The 27840-nt window shown below is 44.3% G+C and overlaps 1 protein-coding gene across 1 annotated transcript in view; it reads right to left on the reverse strand.

The window, feature by feature from the left end:
- The window catches only part of LOC126284778 (EF-hand calcium-binding domain-containing protein 4B-like), a 625649-nt gene that overhangs the window by 80300 nt on the left and 517509 nt on the right, over window positions 1–27840 (reverse strand). The window contains exon 3 of the mRNA XM_049983942.1: window positions 12264–12375. Coding sequence (XP_049839899.1) covers window positions 12264–12375 — 112 coding nt within the window. The remainder of the gene's footprint in view (window positions 1–12263; window positions 12376–27840) is intronic.

Below are 27840 nucleotides of genomic sequence, written 5' to 3' on the forward strand. Positions count from 1 at the left end.
TATCTTTCTCTAGTAACATTAGATTTGCCATGTAATACAATGTTTCTATCGTCTACAAGCAAAACAAACTTCTGATTTTGGTAGTCTTGGTGCTGCAGCGTCATTAATATTTATTTTTGCAATCATCAGGCTTCACAATGTTCCAGTGTGAACTTCTCGAGAGACAACCTCTTCATATCAGAGTGGTAATACAAACAAGAAAAAGCTGTGGCCCTAGGATAGAACCTTGTGGGATACCACATGAAATTACGAGTATTTCCCATTCAGACGCTTCATTTCAGATGGTTCCTTTGTTGACGTCGGGAGATGCATGTTCGACAGACCTAGACTTGGTTGCATCCTCTGGTGAGTAGCAGACGCATCTGTAGCAGTGTGTTCTTGTAAAACCGCCTTTTGTCATCGGACAGGGGATACAGAGGCTCACGAGTTGTCTCTTGTGTTACTGCATATTCAAATGTGTGAATTCCTAAGGGATCAAACAGCTGAGTTCATCGGTCCCTAGACGTACACACTACTTAAAGTAACTTAAACTAACTTATATTAAGAACAACACACACACCCATGCCCGAAAAAGCACTCAGACCTCCGGCGGGAGGGGCCGCGCAATTCGTGACATGGCGCCTCTAACCACGCGGCCACTGCGCGCGGCTTGCTGCATATCATGTCCCTATGTGTATCCATCAAGGTCAACTTGGGTATCGATGGTGTTATTTGTGTGGATTTCTCAGCATAGTGGCACGCTTAGGTCGCCCTAACTGAGTCTTGTAGGAGAGTATTCTGAAGGGCACTTGGTAACACGTGGGTTCTTGCTCCGGTAGGAGGACCCTCCCCCTCCCCCCTCCCACACCTTCCAATGTCATGTACAAATTTGAGCCGCGCTACCGCTACGGTAGCAGATTAGAATCCTGCCTTGGGCATGGATGTGTGTGATGTCCTTAGGTTAGTTCTAAGTTCTAGGGGACTGATGACCTTAGATGTTAAGTCCCATAGTGCTCCGAGCCATTTGAACCATTTGAGCAGATTTGAGGACTACATGACAACACGTATTAAATGAATATACTTACTGGTTAGTTTACACTGGATCTGTTCTCTATTTTAGCAAACAATGAGACGAATATTATGAGTCTTAAGATTTTGTGAAATGGCCGACATGCTACCAAAAAAATCAGGGAGAATGTCTTCATTGGAGTGGGTGGCTATCCTAGCTTTTCTTAAGTGTTACGCAAGCCACAAGACCCTAGGGTTCTTTTGTCTTTATTCTGTAGTTCAGTTAATATTTTTATTTCACATATTACCACTGACGAAGTTGATAGTTTTATATTCTTCTTGAATGGAGGTCCCATAGGATGGAATCGACATTTTGGCGCCAACGACCTGGTGGAGTACGTTAGGGTCTCAAGTATCACAGCCAACAGTCATTGACCTTGGTGGGCCGTGTTTCGCGAGTAACCAGCAAAAAACAATTTGTCGTGATCATACAAAGCTTCGAAAACACTCATTTTTAATGGCGCTATAGCCTATCGGTTAAGTTATTTAACGAGGGATACGGGTTCGAGTTCCCTCAGTAGTCCAGACAACGAAAGAAAATTAAGGGAAGAAATTCGTGTAGGCACAAATTTTTGTACAGTGGTATAGGAGAGGGCCATGAACAACAACTAAAAGACTTCACAGGTGGGGTGTGATCGTGAGGATGGGGGTGCGTTTAAAGGCCACTTTTTAGGCTGTTTTTTCAAACTCGAAAACTGCGGATACTGGTGAAAATGTTTCCCACTAAAAAATTGAAATTGTGTCAAACTTCATACAGGAAAGGTCCGACTCATTGTTTCACTGCGGCTAGTATTTTAAGCATAGAAAATTTGCAGATTATTAGCAACGGTGTTTTGATGGTATTAAATTACTCTTTACTGTTAAATGAAATGGATTAAGAACACATATTAAATGCGTGTAACGAGACTCAATGTAGTAGAGCCATGTTAAGGGACAAATTATGTTCTGGAGGGGGTGTAACAGGGCGGAGGGTTGGGGAGTGGAGAGGGGGGCAGAAAAGCGAGGGATTGTAAGTAGCCGGATTGTCACCATGAACTTCCCTCCTTCACTCCTTCATAGGTCTGCAAACTGATGAGTGAGAATATATATAGTAACTGTACTCGAAAGAACACATACCATTGATCACCGTGCAGCTTCTTTACAACAAATGATGATTAATTGAAACCCTCAGCTGCCGACAGGTGTTGTTGATATACCTCGAAGGGGACAGCTGAAAATGTGTGCCCCGACCGGGACTCGAACACAAGGTCTCCACGTAATGAGTGGTTGGGCAGATATCTATTAGGTAAATTATGTACACTCCTGGAAATGGGAAAAAGAACACATTGACACCGGTGTGTCAGACCCACCATACTTGCTCCGGACACTGCGAGAGGGCTGTACAAGCAATGATCACACTCACGGCACAGCGGACACACCAGGAACCGCGGTGTTGGCCGTCGAATGGCGCTAGCTGCGCAGCATTTGTGCACCGCCGCTGTCAGTGTCAGCCAGTTTGCCGTGGCATACGGAGCTCCATCGCAGTCTTTAACACTGGTAGCATGCCGCAACAGCGTGGACGTGAACCGTATGTGCAGTTGACGGACTTTGAGCGAGGGCGTATAGTGGGCATGCGGGAGGCCGGGTGGACGTACCACCGAATTGCTCAACACGTGGGGCGTGAGGTCTCCACAGCACACCGATGATGTCGCCAGTGGTCGGCGGAAGGTGCACGTGCCCGTCGACCTGGGACCGGACAGCAGCGATGCACGACAAGACCATAGGATCCTACGCAGTGCCGTAGGGGACCGCACCGCCACTTCCCAGCAAATTAGGGACACTGTTGCTCCTGGGGTATCGGCGAGGACCATTCGCAACCGTCTCCATGAAGCTGGGCTACGGTCCCGCACACCGTTAGGCCGTCTTCCGCTCACGCCCCAACATCGTGCAGCCCGCCTCCAGTGGTGTCGCGACAGGCGTGAATGGAGGGACGAATGGAGATGTGTCGTCTTCAGCGATGAGAGTCGCTTCTGCCTTGGTGCCAATGATGGTCGTATGCGTGTTTGGCGCCGTGCAGGTGAGCGCCACAATCAGGACTGCATACGACCGAGGTACACTGGGCCAACACCCGGCGTCATGGTGTGGGGAGCGATCTCCTACACTGGCCGTACACCTCTGGTGATCGTCGAGGGGACACTGAATAGTGCACGGTACATCCAAACCGTCATCGAACCCATCGTTCTACCATTCCTAGACCGGCAAGGGAACTAGCTGTTCCAACAGGACAATGCACGTCCGCATGTATCCCGTGCCACCCAACGTGCTCTACAAGGTGTAAGTCAACTACCCTGGCCAGCAAGATCTCCGGATGTGTCCCCCATTGAGCATGTTTGGGACTGGATGAAGCGTCGTCTCACGCGGTCTGCACGTCCAGCACGAACGCTGGTCCAACTGAGGCGCCAGGTGGAAATGGCATGGCAAGCCGTTCCACAGGACTACATCCAGCATCTCTACGATCGTCTCCATGGGAGAATAGCAGCCTGCATTGCTGCGAAAGGTGGATATACACTGTACTAGTGCCGACATTGTGCATGCTCTGTTGCCTGTGTCTATGTTCCTGTGGTTCTGTCAGTGTGATCATGTGATGTATCTGACCCCAGGAATGTGTCAATAAAGTTTCCCCTTCCTGGGACAATGAATTCACGGTGTTCTTATTTCAATTTCCAGGAGTGTATGTAGATTGTGGACAGTTGGGAATGATTGTGGATAGTTGAGAATGTGGGTATCACGGGAAGCGTGCAAGGGATAAGTCCCCTCAGCCGCGCTCTTCATATGTGTCGTCGGTGGCTCAGATGGATAGAGTGTCTGCCATGTAAGCAGGCATCCAGGGTCCGAGTCCCGATCGGGGCACACATTTTCATCTGATCCCCAACACCAACACCAGTCGGCAAATCAGTGTTTCAATTCATCATCATGATGAGTGAGAAGCTGATTGCCCACTTTATCTACTCCTCTACGTGAGAAGAGGCAACTGCAGCGTTTTTCACAAAGTTACACCGATCTTCCGCAGTGCGCCTTATGAATCACTGGCGACCCAGTGCGCACGCATGCTCGTGGCTGTTTAGTTTTCATAAAATCGGTTAACACTACGAGGAATACCGCTATAGCTATATAAGCTACTAATAACACTAACGCAAGAAATGCATATGGGAAGACTACGTAAAACTGTGCATGCTGTTCTACAATGCACAGGGGAAACAGGTTCTTAGTCATCCTGTAGCGCTGCTATGCTTTAGCGTTTTTTCCGGGAAAGGCAACTTCCTGGACCACAAGCGCACCCCGGTTTTTAGTTTACAGACAGATTGTGCCTCCCCAGCATTTCCTGGTTTCTTCTCTTGACAGAGCTCGTATTTATTCGAGATAATAAGAGTTATTTTCAGTTGAGTACACATTTGCAGTTGATAAGTCAGCTTTGATGTAAAACACGTCCCTATAAACAATGGCTGAGAGGTGTTTAATCTGTAAGTGTGACGTATGTAGTGTTGGCAGGAAAGAGATAGGACTATTACATGTGGACCTATCGTATTGTAAAGCACTGTAATTGTGTTGTACTCGCTTGGCGGTGAATTAAGGAATGACCAGAAAGCTAGTGCACTTCTCTCGCCATTAATTGCGTCACAATCAGAATGCACAAATCTTATCTATTCAGGAATTGCTGACACCCTTACAGTGGGGTGCACTAAGTGGAGGCACTTACCAAACATCCACAGTATGTCTGACAAAATGGTTCAAATGGCTCCGAGCACTATGGGCATCTGAGGTCGTCAGTTTCCTAGAACTTAGACCTACTTAAACCTAACTAACCTAAAGACATCACACACATCCATGCCCGAGGCAGGATTCGAATCTGCGACCGCGGCAGCAGCGCGGTTCCGGACTGAAGCGCCTAGAACCGCTCGGCCACCGTTCGCCGGCGTATGTCTGACAAGGTGGCATCACTATGTCTTTTGGAATGTTCAAGTCTAGAACAATGATCTGCTGTATGCATCGCTTGACTGAAATTCCTTAACACGTAGGCGACCTACTGTTGTTGCAGAGGGAGATAATTTAAGGCTCTGGGATTCTTCAGATGTAGGAAGAGCTTACACCGGGGTGATGAATTTGATACCCCTCACGCTGTTAAAAGTATCGCATCGAGTGGTAGTAGAGACAATGAAATCGACATTGTCGAAAAAATATTGGCAGCATGTTACACATAGGACAGGCTCTTCAGTTTAGTGGACATCTGAGGGATCTAGCTGCTATACTTTCCCACGTAAGAGCTCACTTAACCACTGGAAATACACAGTCGTTTAATAAATTGCCAATAACTGCGCAGTATTAACAGAAGCTAGGTCACGTTATTTTGTCTGTTCACACAGACGTGGACGGTCAATGCTGGGAAGGTTTAGTCTATAAGCTAAGTCTGAGCATTGCTAATGTTGGGGGAAGTTGTCTTTCCCAGAAGAGCGCTAAGGCTGCCGTACAAGAATTTTCCTGTAGCAGTGTAGAAGAGTGTGCAAAGTCTTACGTAGAGTCCGTTCGTTTCCATTTCTTGTGTTAGTGTTATCAGCTACTACTTCGTGTAGTGTTAACGGACGCCCGCATCTCCTGGTCGTGCGGTAGCGTTCTCGCTTCTCACGCCCGGGTTCCCGGGTTCGATTCCATTTGAACCATTTTGTTAACGGACTTCGCGAAAAATGAACACTACCGGGTAGCGATTCCTAAGCGCCCTGCCGAGGACTGGCACAACTTTGTGATACACCACGTAGTTGCTTCAGATAGTGGTGGTAGAGAGAGCAGGGAATCAGCTGGTCACCCTTCAGTTTCCAGACCTATGAAAGAGGTAGGCGCGTGACGACAACTCAGCGACCTACCTTCCCTTTAGCTTCTATCTCCCACTTCCCGCCCTCGGTCCTTTAGCAACAGAACATAATATATTTCTTAATACGGCTGTCCTGCACTTCAAATTTGTTCTTAATCCACTTCATTTAACAAGAAAAATTAATTTTATACCGTTATAACTATAATAATTCCGATTTCTCCATCCCCTGCGAAGCGGAAATTATTCATGGTAGTGGAAAAATGAGTCCGCCCTTTCCTATAGGAAATTTGATGTAGTTTAATTTTGTACTGGGAAACATTTTCGCTAGCATCCGCGGTTTTAGAGATATTAAAAAAACCTACAAAAGTGTGGCCTTCACACACATCCCCATTCCTACGCTCATATCCGACCGGTGGGGACTTTCAGTATGTTTTTATGGTCCTCTTCCCTACCACTCAACAAAAGTTTGCGACTACATGAATTTTTTCTCCTGTTCAACCTTTTTTGGTCTTCGGTGATTGGGCTACATAAGCTGTACACATTTGAATAATATTTAGCGAAAAGATTAATCATTATTTTTATTCAATTAACTGGTTTATATTTATATATTTTTTAATTCTAATTCTTTGCCGCCTCAATTGAATCACAGCACTGTACTAACTTTTCCATTCGTTCCCACTTTCTTTCTTTTCATTCTTTTTTCATCTATAATATTTATCAAAGTGGCTTTTATTATTTTTATATATTTACTTCGATTTAATTTCTTCCTTTTTACCATTTTGTATTTTCATTCGTGTTATTGCAATTGCTATTTTGTCTAGATTTACTTTATGTGTAATGCCTTCTTTCGTCTAAATCTCCTTTGCGTCATGAAAACTAAAATATTTCAAAATCACCGCGGGCAAAACGATATTTTTTTTGTCAAAGCAGGTTGAAATGGTTCAAATGGCTCTGAGCACTATGGGACTTAACATCGGAGGTCATCAGTCGCCTAGAACTTAGAACTACCTAAACCTAACTAACCTAAGGACATCACACACACCGATGTCCGAGCGAACCTGCGACCGTAGCAGTCGTGCGGTTCAGGACTGAAGCGCCTAGAACCGCTGGGCCACAACGGCCCGCTATCAAAGTAGGCATGACGGACTTTCAACCGATGTTTGACCACGACAGCGAGAACTAACGATTTATTTGTCGTTGCCCATCACGAAGCGAAATTAGTAATTCGTGCACTTTTAATTTGGGTAACGATGTCGAGCGTCGGTCTACGGATGACTACGGCACTCGTACTGTATATCGGCTTCGAGTGTTCCTCTCCTGCCGAGCTGACCGCGTGATCCCGTGGTGAGTCACGGGCTCCACTTGGTATTTGCAGTGTGTGACTCACATCTGCGTATCAGCAGGCCGGATGCAGGACTCTCGGCTCCCTCGCTACAATCAGGAACACACAGCCCAGGGAAACTGGCGGTTTCCACTTGGGACGGCAAGGCACTCCAACCTGCCCCACCGCAGAAGAACAGTTTTTTACACACCGCAGCCGCTGACTTTGCGTCACGCACTTTCTTCGTCCACGAGGAAAGGTCCCTCAGTACCAACGAAAAATGTAAATAATCCAAGTGGCGTACAGCTGCGTCAGACTTTTCCAGTAGTTTTACAGCCAAGTTATTAATAAAGCGGCCGTTCATTAGGCACTCTACATCAACCTGTAGTGGCAGAAGACCACCACTAAAGAATGGGCCCACTGCAAAGCCACGAGTCGTGTGATTAGCGTCGCCCGTATCTTGCAATCTACATCACTATATGCTGACCAGAAAAAGGAATAAAAGTTCAGACAGGAAAAACAAAAAGTTTAAGGTGTGCTAGTGCATTTTAATTCTGCCTGAGACGGCAAGGTGCTTGGAAGGCCGGTTGTACGAAAAATGGATGACGTCTTTAAAAAAGATAATAGGACGACCATTAAGGACATTAGAACAGAGGTAACTCAGTGTAGCCGAATTAAATGAGGCGAAGCCGAGGATGTTAGCTTAGGAAATGAGACACTAAAATCAGTAGATGAAGTTTGCTATTTGGGCAGCAAAGTAACTGACGATGGCCAAAGAGCAGATTGCCAGTACCAAGAATGAAAGTGATAGCACATCTTTTCTTACAATACTTATCTGGAATGTACTCTCATATGCAAGTTAAACAAGGGCGATAAACATTTCAGCAAGAATAGAATAAAAGTTTTTCAAATGTAATTCCACACAAGAATGCTGAAGATGAGATGTATATGACTGATTTTGAGGTTGGAAATATACTGGAAGAGAAAAAGCTTTCTCATTTAACAAAAAAAAAAAATTAAAAACTAGACTGCTAGTAGGTATAGGTTGATGCGACGAACCCTGCTGCTGTGTGGGGCATAAAATTGTACAGGGAGAGCGAATACAGCAAGCAGAGCCGAATGGGTGTAGGCTGCAGTAGTTACACAGAGATGAAGGGATTTGTACAGGTTAAGCTGGCGAGGAGAGCTGAATGAAACATCGTTTCCAAAAAAAAAAAAAAAAAAAGCATAATAAGAGTAACTCGCTGTTTCATTATTACAAGTTTCTGCCACACATTTTGCATAAGTCTTAGCATACGATGAGCACAGTCTACAGAAGATGCGTGCTGTCATTTCGGACTTTGGCTACAAGAAGTAATAGTTAAAAAACTGCACCCGGTACTTCTTTTGCAGTTCGGACCCACTGGTGTGGCTGCTAGTCGTAATGCTAAACGTTCCTTCCAGTTGTAACTGCCACGCTAATGTTGACGTTCTTAATTTAACAATGCCAGTATGAAAACTTGTTCGTATTGCAGCTTACGAGCGTTCAGCCTCTAAATGTAACTTACGCATTCATCGAGCTCGCAAGCGATTAGAAGTGTTTTCTTCGTTTAGTTGTGGATCCATTTTGCTTGAATGACTAGAACGAACTAAGCTGGGCCGAAGTAAAACTAGACATAGTACGGTCGTTACCTTCAGCTGGACTACTTAACTGATCTCATTCCAAGTTAAAAAGAAGAGACTTCCATTCAGAGGGCCTGGTGAGTCATCGAATATTCCCTGTTGTTTACTATCGTGTTACTTATGTGAAGGCACCACTCATTGATTAGACCTGCTCCGCGTGGGCGACGACTGCCTGCAAGGCATTCCGAGGAGCCACCTGTGACCATGGGGAATGTGGCAGCGTGTCGGCAATCCTTCCGGTCGTCAGTGCCAGTGGGTGAATCCTGATGGTGCCGCTGCTTCTGAGTTCAAGCAGCCCCTGATCTGACCTCACGAGGCTGTTTAGACTCCTTCCCAGACCTCTATATCACTCAGAACAAACCTGAGGAGGTACCGGGAATCGAAGTCGAGTCCTTCCGCATGGGAGGCAGGGACGTTAAACAATCAGCTACGAAGACGGTCAGTATGGTTACGGTTCCCAGAGATTACTTCGGTACCAAAGAGGATCAAGAGTATGGTGGCCCCTGATATGCGCGGACGTCGCTGAAGGATTCACACCGAGGCAGCTGGATATATTCCAAGGAAGGAATCGTGTAAGTCTACGGCACGCATGCAGCTGGACCTCTATATGCACGGGTGTACAGGTTTACCTGTCAAATCAACCTGACTTCTGCTGTGGATGCACGATTCAGTCAGTTCATCGTTTCACCATAAACTCCACCATGCCTGTTTAATGATAATCTAGGTCTGTCACGCCCTGACTGTCTTAACACAGGGAAAAAAAGTATTATGTGGTGTATAGAATGCATGAAGATAAGAGAAGCGTATTCAAGTGTCAGTTTGTTATACGAAAGAAGAGAAATTTAGGGTTTATGGAGCCGTCGGCGAGGAGAGAATTAGGGACGGAGGAGAAACTCGGCTTAGGCAACAGTGGTAAAGGGAACTGAACGTGCTGTAAGCTATTTAGAGACGCCTAAATCTGGATAGCAGGACAGGGACTCGGGCCATCCAATTCTTTTCAGGATATTTTTATTTTTTACTTAATTCTAGTATCTTTGTGATTTTTTAAATATCTGAATACGAGTTTCCTAAATTACCTTGTTTCTCCAAGAAACTCAACAGATTGATCTGAAACTACTTCTAGATTTCAAAGTATGGTTCGCTTTCTTTGAGTTTCTTTCGACAGTTAATTCCAGCACTTATTTCGGGAACTACTGTCAATTGGCCGGCCGCGGTGGCCAAGCGGTTCTAGGCGCTTCAGTCCGGACCAGCGCGACTGCCACCGTAGCAGGTTCGAATCCTGCCGCGGGCATGGATGTGTGTAATGTCCTTAGGGTACTTAGGTTTAAGTAGTTCTAAGTTCTAGGGGACTGATGACCTCCGATGTTAAATCCCATAGTGCTCAGAACCATTTGAACTGTCAGTTGGTCGACAGTGTGTTCTATTTCTTTCAAGGATTCCATTAGTTTTCAGTATGCAACTTTCTTCTCCACTATCACGTTAGTCTCTGGTTCCATCGCCATGCGTTTTTTTATCTAGAGGGTGATCAAAAAGGATCTATAAATTTGAAAACTGAATAAATGACGGAATAATGTAGATAGAAAGGTACAAATTGTCACACATGCTTGGAATGACATGGGGTTTTATTAGAACAAAAAAAAATACAAACGTTCAAAAAATGTCCGACAAATGGCGCTTCATCTGATCAGAATAGCAAATTAGCATAACAAAGTAACACGAAGCAAAGATGATGTTCTTGGCAGGAAATGCTCAATATGTCCACCATCATTCCTCAACAATAGCTGTAGTCGAGGAATAATGTTGTGAACAGCACTGTAAAGCATGTCTGGAGTTATGCTGAGGCATTGGCGTCGGATGTTGTCTTTCAGCATCCCTAGAGATGTCGGTCGATCACGATACACTTGCGACTTCAGGTAACGCCAAAGCCAATAATCGCACGGACTGAGGTCTGGGGACTTGGGAGGCCAAACATGTCGGAAGTGGCGGCTGAACACACGAACACCACCACACGACACGTGCAAGTGATCTTACACGCGTCTAGCAACATGAGCTGCTTTTTTTTGGTTCTAATAAAACCCCATGTCATTCCAAGCAGGCGTGTCAATTTTTACCTCTCTATCTACATTATTCCGTGGTTTATTAAGTTTTCAAATTTATACTGACTTTTTGATCACCCGGTATGTAATCATTACGAATTACCCGAACAACTGACACCATGTAAAAGCAGCGGCTGATCTGCACACTCATCACCTGTGTAGGTATATCGCGTAACTTCGGGTATTTGTCTCGGTCGCCTGCACAGGTGAACACACTCTCTCATCCACACGTTCTCATTTGACGGCACAGGCTCTTCCGCACATGCAAATCTGTGAGGCATAACAGACTAGCGTTTCCCTTGTATTCACCGGAGCTTGGACGATTAAGTTGGTTAGCAACCTCCTATACGGAAAAATGAAAGTGAGCGTACAGCATTATGAGCCGCGAGTCCCCCATTTGGAGAAGTTCGGCCACCGAGGGGAAGTACTTACTGCATTCGACGCCATATTGGGCGACTTCGGAGATGGGGATGAAATGATGATGAGCAGAACACAACACCCAGTCTCTGAGCGCAGAAAATCTCCCGCCCCAGCCGGGAATCGAACCCGAGCCCCCTGGCGTGACATTCTGTCGCGCTGACCACGTAGCTAACGGGGGCGGACTTAACACACGAAAGGGAGGGATGTCACGCGAAGCCAACTTACAGATGAAAAGAAGTTTATGTATGCCACTGGATCTTCATCAGGTGTATATGACCACAAAATCATTGCCCCAGAAATGGATTACAAGGGCTGTAATGCCCCAGTTCGTCCAAGGGTTTCGGAAGGCCCACCTTGTTTATCCCAAAAGAAATCCATAATCTTCCCATCTGTGACTTCCTATGCCTCACTCATACTCTTCTTCAAAAGCGATACATAGATTGATACACACAAAAACACACATACACATAAACATTCATAAGAGTTTGAATACTGAATGGGTCAATGAACACCACTTTCTGAGAAATTAAAAGTAGTTTCAGTCCCCCAATTTCGATCCAGATTTTCGGGAGATTTCCCACGGATTAAGGCAAAAGCCATAGTTTGTAATCCCAACTGGGAATCTCTTTGCCCCACTACAAGCTAGCCTGGTACTTCTTCGAAAAGAACGGAGGCTCTGTAATGGGCCGGGTCTCCCCCTTCTACCGCTTGGAGAATGGAAGGTACAAAATGTTCTACACTGAACACGTCCATCCTGGTAGCTGACACCTCGCGGCTAGATACGAGCGCGCTTGGAAATAAACTGTATGGGGTTTCGCAAGCAGGGGTTTAGCAAAGGACGGTAAGCAATTGGAATGACGTAGTTGGTACTCACCGAAGCCGGCGAGGAACTGGTCGATGGTGAGGTATCCGTTCCCGTGGACGTCGAGCGAGTCGAAGACTGCCTCCAGCTGCTCCGGCGTCAGAGGCATCTCCCCGCGCATGCGCTGTGGACACACAAACAGAAGAGCGGCGGTCAAGGTCACGCGGCAGCGGTCTCCAGTTACCTGCCTCTGTCGCTGCCTCTGCGCGCTGGAATTACACCGCCTTGTTAATCGCTGATTACGCGAGCAAGGACGCCGTCCAGGGATATTTCCAGCACCTGTGGTTCTGCCGGGAGGGGAGGGGAGAGCGAGAGGCTGAGTAGGGCAACAACAGGCGGCCTGGTGATGAGGCAGCGTGCCAAGAAAACTAAAATTCAAGGACGTTCACTGCAGATCGTGAATGACTTTTACATTACACCAGCCATTTCCATACATTCCGCAGACAATGGTCTCCGATATGAAGAAAGAAGTCACAGCTATACATTTAAGCACTATACATCATCACCAAAGCATAACGTTTCACAACACTAATTCAAACTACACAATAACCTAAAACATTGATTTTCAGAGGTCCTGAGGAGATATCCGTCAGTGGAGCAGAAAGCGGTGCCAAAAATTATGTTCTTTAATTCAGCCCGCCACGTTATGACAATGTGCATGGTCAGGCTCTCAAATACTCATGTTCCTCTACTAATATTAAGCCCTTGAAGCCTCTGCAGAAGCTGATTTTGGTCCTAATGTTATATTCACACTTCGTTTAAAGAAGGTAAAACGTTGATAACGAAAACTCAAAATAATTAAATGTATTGTGCAACAGTTATCTAACTGCAAATTTTTATTAGAGGTCTCGGCAAGATGTTCTGCGAATACAACTGACACAATAATCAATTATCGTAGATCACATAGAACACTTTGAAAAATTATCGATGCAAGTTTACTTTCCCCAAAATATGATTCCACAAGTCATCAGTTAATGCAAATAAGCAAAATGAACTATTTTTTTTTTTATTTTCAAATCACACGTAGCAGTGGTCATGTGCGCGGCAAGCGAAATTGAACTAGGTTTATCCTTAATACTAAACAGCATGTTTTCTAACTAATGTTGTCGTTTATTGTATTTCAAAATAAATATTACTACATCCTACATTTTGTATGTCATCGTTGAAGAACCTTATTTTTTTATAGCTTGTGGAGTTTTGTGAGAAGTACCCTACTGCATGTATGAGTCAAAATTCAATGATACTCAGTTTTTCTTGAATCATCTGCTGTTCCTTATTTGTAGAAAATGAATTAACTTTTCGTCTGTCAGTCGATGTTTGTATTATTTCAAGCTGGTTGGTTACGGGCAGTGCGGTCCATCTTTACATCATTTCTCGTAGTTTCGGAGCAGCCAGACTTAGCGGAACTGTTAGTTAGTTTCGCTGTTAAAAATCAAAGAAGTTCTGGGCTCGCTCCTGGTCGTCATTAGCTACAAACTGCGACATTTCCACTGCTCCCCCAGTTATCCACAGGTGAGCCATCGAACTCGGAACAGTTTCGCTTTTGAATATATGGCAGTGAAACTGATAGTTCCATTAAGACTGTTGCTCTGTAATTATGAAGGTCTAACAGTGATTCACAGTGTTTCACAGGTGAAAAATAAGTCTATTTTCAATCTGTTGATATTTCTGAGCATTTCATTAGTTGTGTTTTCTGTAAAGGGACTGGTACCACTTTTCATTTCTTTACTTGCATCATAAAAATAGTTGGATCTTCTGAAACTGAAAGTGAGAAATCGTTTATCTAGTCTTTCAGAAAAAAAAACAGATGGCCCAGAACCAATCCTTGTGGTACACAATGTCTCATTGCTTCAAATTCTTAGTGACTACTGTTACGTCATTAACATAGAATAGACAGATTTCGCTTTGCGGCTTTCAAATAAGATGAAATCGCTTAAACGGCAATGTCTGCTATTCCATAATACTTTATTTTTGGATGAAAGTATTATCGTTCACACAATCAATGGCTTTAGCCAGGTCACGAAGTACTCCCAATGGCAGGAATTTGTTATTTATTGATTCTAATATATATTTCTGTCAAGATAAATACAGCCGTTTCAGGTAAACCGTTCCTTTTAAAATCGAACTCGTTTGCTGTTGAATGTTTTTTCTTTTAGTAAACGATTATAAAGTCTATTGTTCATTATCTTTTCGATTTTTTTAAATTTTCGCAGTAAGGGGGTTTATCCAGCTAAGCAAGTTAGAAAACTTTGAAATACATGTAAAAATTACAACACTGTATAATGAAGGCTTTCCCAGTCTGTTGTCTCAGTTGCTGGTGAATTTTCTTTGATGTATGGTCGCGGCTTATTCGTTCCTCAGATTTCGCCCAGACATGCGACAGACATCTACACAGCGCTTGAACCATATCGTGAAATCATGACGCTTGTTCATATCACTATAATGAATTAACGTGTTAGCCGTTATTTGACATTAAATACTTAAGCTAGAAAAAGTTGAGGAAAGGTTTGAAGTTATGTTTAAACTTTGTTTTTTGTAAGCCACTAAGTTCTTTCAGTATGAAACACTGCTTGAATACAGTCTGTGAAATTTGCGCTCCGTTTTAAGAAAAAGGAAGTTCACACGTCTCAGTGTTTCTGACGTCACGTCTCCTGAATGATGTGTCGTACAATGATATAATTTTTCAGGTACATTCAGTAGAATATGTGGATATTATCTGCAAATTGTGCTGCGAACAGAGTCCATAGTAAATAAGTCATAAATTAACGCGTCGGGTCTGATGTTTAAGTTTTACTGTATGAGCAGTGAAAATAATAATGGTTCTTTCTTTCACAATTTTGTGGCGGGTGTCAGCAAGAAAAAGTTTTGCAAAAGGTTTAAAATTATGTTTAAAGTCTGCTGGAAGTCAGTAAGTGCTCTAATTCCCAAATACTGAATGAATGAAATCCAAGTATTTGCGCGCCACCAGTTATGCATCCTGAAGACAATCACATAGTTTCTAACTGTAATACTTGTCTTATTGTGTTTCAAACATAAGATCGTACCTGTTAACGAGTAGCTTATTAAAACATTTTAAATTCAACAATAACGCGCAGTATTAAAAATCTAATTTTTGTCGCCCCTGGGAGGCCCTAGGTAGGCAACTTAAAGAGTTCCGGGTTCATCGATAGTCGCTTAGTAATACAGGTCTCTGTCGACCTGGTGTGGTTTAAGGTCGAAACAATTCGAAAATAAGCTCGCTTGTGCTGTTTTTATTTCCGCCCTACAACAGAGGCGTACAAAAGATGGTGTTACAGTCACAATACACGACACTCTATGGAATTAAACTGTAATAAAAATAGCAACTGATGATTTCACCGGGCGCTGAAGCATCTTTGCTCAGTTGATTACATATTAGACGGACATGAATTACCGTAATTTAATCCGCAAACACGGCCACTGGTAGAGGTTTAAAACCAGATAGTAATGATAGTTTATTTTTAACACAGTGGGGAGATCGAGTTAGTGTAAGCTTTTCCTGTTAGCTGTTATCTTTTCTTAATTTATATTTTGACCCTTTTCATGGCAGCAGGATGAATAAATGAATGGACAGCACGTTTGTCGTCAAGTCGTAATCGTTCACTGTGGTTGCGACTGGCGCTGAAACAACCAAAATGGAAACTATACTAAAATAGGAACTGCACCAAAGGCCCAGTTCACTGCAACTGTATCTGTCGTCATCTACTGTATTCTGCACACAAAAAGACAGCAAGGTCCGCACCAGCCTGTGTCTTTACATTTTGTTCTCTATGTTTAAAATTGCGAAACACTAGAGGTGATCTGGCTGTGGGAGACACGAGCGCTCACGCTCTGCCCAGAGGGCGTACTCCGTGAGTGTGGCTAGACACGGTCGGTAGACACACTGATTGCCGGCTGCCAGCTATAACGGCATCCACAGCCAAGGACAGCACGCGGCCTTAGACAGAAGAGCTCCGCAGCTGTGGGAATGTAGCAAAGCAGCCCCCGCCAAGGCTTGCCAACGGGAAACGAGCTGTTTGACGCTTCTCAATACACGTACCGAGGCAGAAAATCCGCGCTCCACTTCGGAAATCTGCATGACGATAGCAACGATATTTGTTGTAAGGGAAGTACTGTATTTTCGACACATATGTTCACAAGCTAGGGAGTACGCAAGAAGGGACATATGTACTTGAACCTGCGTTATCAGCGTCCTAAAAAAATGGAAGGAAGGAAATCACATCCAGTTGGGAAAGGAAAATACCTTTCTAAAACGAATCATTCCGAAACAAGCGATATGCAGACAGAATCGAAGAGTGGTGATATTGTGTGGCAGAAAGTAATGAGCCGAAAGATTATACGTCCTTAATAGCGTGTTGATCTACCTTTGAAGCGCATTACAGCAACTATTCAGCTTCACATTGATTCGATACATCCTTGGTAATACACTATGAGATCGTAAGTATTCGGACACCCCCAAAACATACTGTTTTCATATTAGGAGCATTGTGCTGCCACCTACTGCCAGGTACTCCATAACAGCGACCTCAGTAGTCATTAGACATCGGGAGAGAGCAGAATGGGGTGCTTCGCGCAACTCACGACCTTCGAACGTGGTCAGGTGATTGGCTGGTACTTGTTCTGCACGCGAGATTTCCACACTCCTCAAGATCCCTAGCTCCACTGTTTCCGATGTGATAGTGAAGTGGAACCGTCAAGGGACACGTACATCGCAAAAGCGTACAGGCCGACCTCGTCTGTTGACTGACAGAGACCACCGACAGTTGAAGAGGGTCGTAATGTGTAATACGCATACATCTATCCAGACCATCACACAGGAGTCCCAAACTGCATCAGCATCCACTGCAAGTACTACGACAGTTAATCGGGAGGAGAGAAAACTTGGATTTCACGGTCAAGCGGCTGCTCACAAGCCACACACCACGCCGGTAAATGTAAAACGATGCCTCGCTTGGTGTAAGGAATGTAAACATTGGACGATTGGACAGTGAAAAAACGTTGTATGGAGTGACGAATCACGGTACACAATGTAGCGATCTGTTGGCAGGGTGTGGGAATGGCGAATGTCTGGCGAACGTCATCTGCCAGCACGTGTAGTGCTAACAGTAAAATTCGGAGGCGCTGGTGTTATGATGAGGTCGTGTTTTTCATGGAGGGGGCTTGCACCACTTGTTGTTTTGCGTGGCACTATCACAGCACAGGCCTACATTGATGTTTGAAGCACCTTCTTGCCTCCCACTGTTGAAGAGCAATTATCGGATGGGCGGACCAACACCATATTGAATCCCAGCATTACTGATGGAGGGCGTCAAGAACTTGTAAGCCATTTCTAGCCAGGGGTCCGGATACTTTTGATCACTTAGTGTATGTGGCAACAGATTTCTACGCTCAGCTGAGATTATTCTCGTAAGTTAAGGGCGACTGGGCTTGCAGAGGTGGTCATCGATAGTGTCCCAAATTTGTTCCGTCGGGGCCGATCGGGCGTATTTGGTGTCCATGACATCTACATGAGTTTACTACCATGCTTCTCAAACCATTGCAGCCCGATTCTACTCATGAGACACGAACAGTTATCCTCCTGGAAGACGCTAATGCCGTCGGGGATCACAACGAACACAAAGGTGAGTACGTGACTCACATTACAATGTAGGTAGCCCACAGGTGGCTGACATCCGTGGTATTTACCACAAACAGCATGAAAGCCGAGGTGAATGTCCCCCAGCATAATATTGCCTCCACCGACCTGCATCCGTAGCGCGGTGTATATTGCGAGCAACTGTTTGCCTGCATGACTGTGTAACTGGACCAAGTGTAACAGGAAATGTGATTCATCCGACCAGGCTAGAGCTTCCCATTGATCCACTGTCCAACCTCGATGAGCCTGAGCATGCTGCAGTCGTAATTGCCGATGATTCTTGATAAGAAGCAGGTTTAGCACCGCTACCATTTTCAGGTGAGAGATGGTGCGGTGGAGTATTGCATTAACGGCTGGTAGTTAGTGAGCAGACATGTCATGATTTGGGCTAAAGCAACAACGATGTTGCAATATTGGGAGATGGGCTAGGCTTGATGTGTGTCACCTGCCGATACAACAGTAATGCATACACAGACAAAGGGATTTCTCCTTTACTGGTGTTTCAGGGGTGTTGCTGAGTGCGTGATCAAAAGCGGCGCGCAGGTATAACTGATACGGTAGCTGTCTCTTTTGTAGCAGATTCATACGCATCCCAGCAGTCTACCAGGAAAACGGGGATACACCACCAACGGCACCCTTGGGTTCGAGTCTCTGGCGCAGTACCAGACTCTTGTGCTAAGCCCACCCTCCACACCCGGTACTGCAACGCAGTGGGCCTTACCAGCTCACTCCAGCAGCAGCCAGGGGCAGCGAGTCGTACCCCGGACGCTGTAGCCGCCTTCTGACAAGCCGATGGGCGTGCTTCCTCGCTGCACGCTTCAATCACCCACATGTGGTCATTCACCGACGGTTGGGCTATTTCTGCGAGCTTTCTGTCCATCTCCATGCGTCACTGATGACGGTGCTGTGGCTCACCCAACTGGGACGAGTTTTGCCAGATGGCTGGTCGGTAGGAATCTCCCGGCCGGCTGCCAGCCTTCTTTCCGTGGGACTGTGAAGAGGAGGGGGGGGGGGGGGGGGCATCGCAGCTCCCCATATGGACGCAGTGCTGATGTACAAGCTCATTATGATAGCTGCTTGTCTCTGGACCTGCCACCCACCCTGAACTCGCAGCCCTTTGACGACGCAGCCACTCCTGAGGTCCAGGGGTAGTCCGCTACAGACTCGCACGTTCATCCACAAGCACTCAGTGGTATGGTTCGAAATGTTTGCACCGGCACCGGCATTTTTAAATGCGATATATTATTACGCGAAGTACTGAAAATCTAATATTTGTTGTCTCTGGAAGCCATTAGACAGCACTGTGTTCGGTCGCCACATCTTCCACAGACCGCCGCCTGCCCTGCGTGATGAGGTGCGGCCGCCCACCACTTTGCCACCTCGTTCAGCCACTTTCCACAGATGCTTACGACAGTAGCCAGTGAACAGCCGACCCCTTTACCGCTTCCTCGATGCTCGTTTTCCGCTCCTGGCCAATAGTAATCTGCCCTTTGTCAAGGTGCAGTGTGTTTCCCATTCGTGCCCCATATTGTCGCTAGAATGATTCCCCATTCGCCTCTGCTCCGCTTATACAGGGTTGTTAAACAAAAGTTTCGAATATTTAGAGAGGTGGTATTACCCACCTAAACAAGAAAAATAAGTCCAATAAATAGGGGTAATATGTCAGGCACTAGAGAGACAAGCAGTCAAAATATAACAAGTTTATTCCTCGAACACAACTTAAAAAAAGTCTTCTATATTTTATGGTAGTAAAGTTCCTCCTAGTCCCAAAATAAACAAGTGAAAAATAAACAACAGTTCTTCAGCGGCAAACAAATTAAGACTTGCGGCTAACTCTGAGGATGGCTGAATGTGATATAGCCGAAATATTAGAAGAAGAAGGAGAATTCCTGCGGCTGCACACCCGAAACTTAATGGAACAATAATTAAGTTCCTCAACACGTAAAAATCGTGAACTGGTAAATGACAGCACAACACTCTTCGAAGGTGTGCAGAATCGTGAAGTCTGAGTAAAGTTCAACATACAACAAGTTCCCTGATTTCACACGTTGCGACATAGTCGTGAATACGGACAGTGATCCAGGTACTGTCAAATGTTTATTTATTCCAATCTTTGGTCACAATATGAAGTCCTTTGACGATGACCGGTTTCAGTCAAAAATGACGATCTTCAGATCTGATCTACATCCTGTCCTAATGTCATAATGTCGTAATGGCATCGTCAAAAGTGTAGTGAGTGTATTTATAAGTTTTGACGATGCCATTACAGCTTTATCACATTAGAACATGGTGTAGAACTGGTCTGAACAGCCGGACGCGGTGGCCGTGCGGTTCTAGGCGCTGCAGTCCGAAACCGCGGGGCTGCTACGATCGCAGGTTCGAATCCTGCCTCGGGCATAGGTGTGTGTGATGTCCTTATGTTATTCACGTTAAAGGATGACAGCCAAAACAGTCGCAGGATAAAAATTTATTAAAATTCTTGACCAAGGTTTCGGTACATATAAATATACCTTCATCAGAAGTAAAAAATCTAAAATTACATCATGCAATGGAGATTAATAAAACAATTGTGCCAAAGGCATCCTTAGATTGGTTAGGTTTTGTAGTTCTAAGTTCTAGGGGACTGATGACCTCCAATGTTAAGTCCCATAGTGCTCAGAGCCATTTGAACCATATTTAGGTCTGAAGATGGTTATTACTGACTGAAACCGGTCATACTCGAAGGACGTTACATTGAGACCAAAGACTGGAATAAACAAGCATTTAATAGTTCCTTAATTCTTGGGTTTGATATTATACAGAGTCGCACAATAGCTCAAGTCGTGAAAGCAAACACTTTCAAAATACCTTACAGTCATATTTCACAGGAGAAGTTACAACGCCAAAACTGTACAGTAAATTTCTAAAACCGGTAAGGAGAGAAATACAAAGTAAAGTCTTGCCACTCTCTTATCTATTAGAACAAACAGAGCAGGCGGCGTGCTATCCTGGAAGATGTTTTCGGGGCCCACAGTGAAGCAACGCTGAAATCACCACGTCGATTGCTCGCTGCGACGGGAGTGGTTTGCTAAGCTCGCATGCTGGCCTAAATAGCTGACTAACGGTAGGATGCGTGCGGGAGTATTTTCGGTACGTGACACTGCAGTCCGAGGAAGAGATGAGGTAAGTCATCGACCCTCTCGTGGCCTGGTAGGAAGGCTGTTGTCGCCACCTGCTGGTCTGTCCGCCGAGTTCCGGAACTCAAATTTCCCGCTGCGTCCGTTCCGTAGGAGCGACGTTCGCGGCAACCCACTCAACGCTGACGTTGTGTCGTCGCCGTCTTATTTCTAGGGCGCGATGGCAAGTGGCTCTAAAATGCACACTTTTCGAGTTATGGTCGGTTGTTCAACTTCGATATTGTCAAACACGTCTCTTCTAATGCAAGCTCTTTGCTTTCCAAATTTGTCGGGAGGAGATAGTATAGACCAAATCAAGGCAAATTTTGTAGAATAAACACAGACTCTTAAAATGTACACTACTGACCAAATAAAATTGCTACACCGAGAAGAAATGCAGACGATAAACGGGTATTCATTAGACAAATATATTATACTAGAACTGACATATGATTACATTTTCACACAATTTGGGTGCATAGATAATGAGACATCAGTACCCAGAACAACTACTTCTGGCCGTAATAACGGCCTTGATACGCCTGGGCATTGAGTCAAACAGAGCTTGGATGGCGTGTACAGCTAGAGCTGCCCATGCAGTTTCAACACGATACCCCAGTTCATCAAGAGTAGTGACTAGCGTATTGTGACGAGCCAGTTGCTCGGCCACCACTGACCAGGCGTTTTCAATTGGTGAGAGATCTGGAGAATGTGCTGGCCAGAGTAGCAGTCGAACGTTTTCTGTATCCAGGAAGATCCGTACAGGACCTGCGACATGCGGTTGTGCATTACCCTGCTGAAATATAGGGTTTTGCAGGGTTCGAATGAAGGGTACAGCCACGGCTCGTAACACATCTGAAATGTAACGTCCACTGTTCAAAGTGCCGTAAATGCGAACAAGAGGTGACTGAGACGTGTAACCAATGGTACCTCATACCATCATGCCGGGTGATAGGCCAGTATGGCGATGACGAATACACGCTTCACCGCGATGTCGCCAAACACGGATGCGATCATCATGATGCTGTAAACATAACCTGGATTCATCCGACAAAATGACGTTTTGCCATTCGTGCACCCAGGTTCGTCGTCGAGTACACCATCGCAGGCGCTCCTGTCTGTGATGCAGCGTCAAGGGTAACCGCAGCCATGGTCTCCGAGCTGATAGTCCATGCTGCTGCAAACCTCGTCGAACTCTTCGTGCAGATGGTTTTCTTGCAAACTACGCCATCTGTTGACTCAGGGAACGAGACGTGGCTGCACGATCCGTTACAGCCGTGCGGATAACATGCCTGTCATCTCGACTGCTAGTGATACGAGGCCGTTGGGGTCCAGCACGGCGTTCCGTATTACCCTCCTGAACCCACCGAATCCATATTCTACTAACAGTCTTTGGATCTTGACCAACGCGAGCAGCTATGTCGCGATAGCATAAACCGCAATCGCGATAGGCTATAATCCGACCTTTATCAAAGTCGGAAACGTGATGGTACGCATTTCTCCTCCTTACACGAGGCATCACAACAACGTTTCACCAGGCAACGCCGACCAATTCCTGTTTGTGTATGAGAAATCATTTGGAAACTTTCCTCATGTCAGCACGTTGTAGGTGTCGCCACCGGCGCCAACCTTGTGTGAATGCTCTGAAAAGCTAATGATTTGCATATCACAGCATCTTCTTCCTGTCTGTTAAATTTCGCGTCTGTAGCACGTGATCTTCGTGGTGTAGCAATTTTAATGGCCAGTTATGTGTATCTTAAGACGTATAAGTACTTGCACATCTCCATTGTTACAAAACACATCTCCTCTATTGAGCAAGTACTCATAGATCTTAAGATGTGCATTTTGAGAGCCTATGTTTGCTCGAGAAGCAAAGAGTGGCAGCAGAAGAGATGTGTTTCACAATATCGGAGACGAACAAGTGCTCGCAAGTCTTAACGTTTACTAGACATCTTTTCCTTGTTTTGGTGGGTACTACCATCTTCAAAAATATTCGACACTTTTTCTACACCTCTTATGTTTCCCTTCCGCGACACGTGCCTGCAGCACCAGCGGGTGACATTCAGTCTCGTTGTAATAAGCCGTCACAACGTTTGGTCTCCGTTCTCGGCTGCCGCGCCTCTGCTACAACATTTTTTATTATGGAGACTCGAGTTTAAGCTTTAATTACACACGAACCCATAGGTCTATCGCAAAATGAGTTATACCAATATTTTTCTTGTTTTATTCTGCGCTAGACTACACGGAGAAATTTGTTTTTCAAGTTCAGTATCTACTTTTTATTTTAGATTGTAGTCAGAATCGTCCGATTTCCGGCGTCTTCGCTACTAACTGCTCATTTCAGAACTATATAGCTTAAAATGTATTTGTCCGAGGTTAATGAAATTTTAATAGGTTATAGGCAAATGTATTTGTAGCAGAAACCTCAAGTTACAGAACTTTTCAATAACCCACAAAAAATTTCTTATGATTTTTCTAAAGTAACTTTTTCTCAGTCCTAGACAAACACATAACCGAAAGCGTGCGTTTATTTTGAAGGTCTTGTTTGTGGCTATACGAAGCTACGACCACTGTGACGCTTTCACTTATATGTTTATCTTGCATTGAGGTAAAGTTACTTTAGCAAAATCTTAAGAACGTTTTTTGTGTGAGTGAAAAACTCTGTAACTGGAGATTTCCACTACCAATATATCTACCAATATATCTCTCTATAACATAATGAAAATTCATTAACATCGAACAAATATATTTCAAACTACATAGTTTTAAAGTGAGGAGCGGATAGCGAAAATGCGGAAAACCAGACAATCCTCGCCACAATCTAAAATAAAAATATATATATTGAACTTTAAAACTAAATTGCTCCATACAGCCTACTGCAGAATAAAACAAGAAAAGTATTGGTGTAACTCATTTTACGGTAAGCATGTTGGCTCGCTTGTAATTATAGCTTAAACCCGAGTCTGCATAATTAAAAATCCGCTAGTAGGGATCACGGCACACACACGTCACGTGGGGCTGACCGTCGGACCTCTACAGGAAATAAATACCCAGGCCGGATAGGACAGTTCGTATCTCGTTTTCGAAGCCTTCGTTACGCCGATTCATGAGCACAATTGTTACTTATTTCGACTCAGAACTATTGCGTTGTTCTTTGCAGAGGCAGAGTATACATTATTAAAAAAAGTAACAGAGAAAAGGAAAGAATTTAATATGGAAACGAATATAGCCCTTACAGATTACGTGAAAGCCTTCGATCGTATAAATAGGCAGATGTAGTGGGGCGTTCTAGAAAAACATTATTACATCCAAAACAACAAACAAGTTCTGAAAGATGAATACACAGACACTAAAACAATGATCAGAGCAAGTGCAAGAATTTCATATATGATACCAGTGAATAAGGGGGGTCAGACAAGTGGGGAGCTTATGACATTATTTAATACCTACACCGAAGACATCATAAAAAGACTGAAACGCTATTAACAGAACCTTAAGGAATAGATTTTGGAAGGAGGCAAAAGTTAAGTTCTATAAAGCTACGGCCCTACGCTACTGGAGTGAAACCTGGGTTCTTACAAAGAGGTCTAGGAATAAAATACAGACAGCTGAAATGAGATTTCTAAGAACAGTAAGAACAGTGAAAATTTGACCGTGTCAGGATCAAATTAAGAATAATCAAAGTGATAAAAGGCACAAACAACTCAACAGAGAAATACAGAAAAAGATGGAAAGAACATGAGAGCTGAATGTTGCAAGAAAGCCTGGCGATACAGCTATTGAAATACAGGCCGAGATGAAGATGACGTAATCCTGGTAAGCCCAAATTTAGATGGGTTCAACAACCACTTCTGAAGCCTAACCGGCATTATACTAATGTCTAGAAGTGAAAGTGGTGGTGGTGGTGATGACTATGATGATGATGATGATGATAATGTTGTTTAAGGTGAGGCTAGGTTAGTTTATCTGTACTGATTTTCGGTTCACGTTGCTGCAAGTATCTACAATGTTTCCGTTCATCGGCTTGGTCTCCATCTTGGTATCCAAACGCTGCGTGGTTCGTTACATTGTTGCTGCGATAACCGTTGACGGGTATTGCTACAGACAATATGAAGCGAGCCTGACTATCGCTTCGACTAGGGCACTCACAGAGCATTTGTCGAGTGTAAAATGCACGTTGGCGATTTCAAGATCCTATCTATGCATCAATAGCATCTGAACATGTAATTCCTTGGAAAATGTAGAGCTCTGAAAACGAACGGATCATGCATTTTATTCACAGTGCTTCACATACAGTTTCTTAAAAGTACAAGTAATTAATTTGATTCAGCGATGAACGTCTTCCGATCTGTGGCTACGTATTGGTAACGCAGTAGTGTGCTCGGTTGTGATTTCTGCACCTTAATATGCAGATCTAAGGCTTTTCAACGCTCAATGAATTTAATTACACGTGTTTTTATAAATTTGTGCGCAATGACTGTGAATAAAATAGTTTTAATATTATAAACTGTTGGTGACATTGTCGAATGTAGTGAACCCTGCCATTTGCTTCGAGTCATTAATGGAATCACGGAAAATGCAAATTCGGATAGCAAAAACGGTGTTGAACGGCACTCGCCCTCAATACCAGTCCTTTCTTAACCACTGCGATACATCCCTCGATTTTTTGAAATTATCTTACGTTGACGTATTATAGCAAACAATCAGTTCACAAGTAAAATATTACAATAGAAGAACTGTAGGTCAACAGTAGCCAAGTAGATTTTCTATGGAAGAAAAAAATTGTCGTGTGTCTTTCGCCTGCAAAACCAGCGATAGCTATGTGGCACCTACGTTAAAAATTTAACTGCCAGTTGTAAAACATTGACGTAGAAGAATATGAACTTACGAGTAGGCAGAGAAGAGCTGTTTTATTACGTTTCACGGAACGCTTGCGTTAAGACTTCCTGACACTGAATTGACAGCGACATGAGCGTGGAGTAGAAGGCATGTGACGTCATAGCGTGGAATTTCACACTTACGAGCGCTATTGGTTCACTAAGTACCGTCTGCCATATAGGATACAGTGGTTTGTCAATTACAGCTGTAGATGTAGATGTCTAGATGACGATCCTCTTCGTCTCGTGAGGTCCCCGCTGGACGCCATAGTTCATTTGAGGTGTCCTATGCGTGTTTGTACTGGAACGTAAAGTTTACTGAGCAACAAATATGAACTGAGAGTGAACTGAAGAAAGACGAAAGTAATGAGCAGCAGCAGAAATGAGATTAGTGGGAACTTACCATAAAACTTGGAAACTACGAAGGAGACAAAGTTAAGGAATTCTCCTACCTTGAAAGCAAACTAATAAACACCAGATGGAGCAAGGCGCGCATAAATAGCAGAATACCACAGGCAATGAGGAAATTTCTGGTTAATAGAAGTGTGTTAGTATCAAACATCGGCCTTAACCTAGGAAATAAATTTCTGAGAAAGTACGTTGAAGCACAGCAACGTATGGTAGTGAACCATGGACAGCAAGGGAAACGAAGCAGAAGAGAATCTGAAGCGTTTGGGATATGATGCTATGATATCAGGGAATGTTTTCAATGACACAAGAGGGAACTGTAGAGGATAAAATTGTAGAGGATGTAGGGTTTAAGTGCTTCTCAGAGAGGAAAAGGTTGGTACAGGAGACGAATTCGTGGCGGGTCGTTGCGAACCAATCAGAAGGCTGATGATTAAAGAAAAGACTTACAATACTGCCATCTTTCCCCCTTACAATATACCATTACTTAGTTCGCACAATGAACTGAGTTGTCATCTTCAGGGAGAATCTCAGGAACGCGCTGCGGCTCTGTCGGTCAGCGGAAGCAGCCAAACTGCCGTGTCAGCCCAGCACATTAGACACAGAACATTACGTCAGGCAAAGGGACACAGCTTAGGTTTTGTTTCGTAACCATTCAGCGAGTCGTCCTACAACGAAGCAAAGCTAACTGCTGGATTTACTCTCTGTGATAGATTTAGCGAAGGCTACTGACGCTCTTGTTTTGAATGAGATTTTTGGGATTCTGAAATTATCGTGTACAAAATGCAGGAAGCGGTGAAGTATACCTGCAACGTATACAAAAACTAAACTGCAGTTTTGTGAGTTGTAGGGCATGAAAGAGAGGGAGAAGTTGAAGAATGAGTATTCAGTCTGTACAACGGCAAAGCAACTAAGGAAACCCTATAGAAAGTTCAGGTGTTAGAAATAAAATAATAAAAAAATCTTTCAGGATTGCGGGTAACTTCCTAATTCCGTCAGAGACAGCAAAGAATTAGGAAAATCAATAGAATGGAATGGGTGGTGTCTTGTAAATAGGTTACAAGATGAACACCAATAAGAGTAAAACAACGGTAATTGAATATACTTGAATGATGGTTCAAATGGCTCTGAGCACTATGCGACTTAAGTTCTAAGGTCATCAGTCGCGTAGAACTTAGAACTACTTAAACCTAACTAACCTAAGGACATCACACACATCCATGCCCGAGGCAGGATTCGAACCTGCGACCGTAGCGGTCGCTCGGTTCCAGACTGTAGCGCCTAGAACCGCACGGCCACTCCGGCTGGCTACTTGAATGATATCAGCCGATGCTTAAGGAAGTAGGTTAGAAAATGACAACATAATGTATCAAAAATAGTTGTTATTTGGGCAGTAAAATAACTTACGACAGCCGAAGTAGAAAGGATACGAAATGCAGACGGCTAACTGCAACAAGGGATTTTAACTTATATTACATATTTAACTGTTAGGAAAT

The sequence above is a fragment of the Schistocerca gregaria genome, chromosome 1, assembly GCF_023897955.1.
Source record: "Schistocerca gregaria isolate iqSchGreg1 chromosome 1, iqSchGreg1.2, whole genome shotgun sequence".
Classification (NCBI taxonomy): Eukaryota; Metazoa; Arthropoda; class Insecta; order Orthoptera; family Acrididae; genus Schistocerca; species Schistocerca gregaria.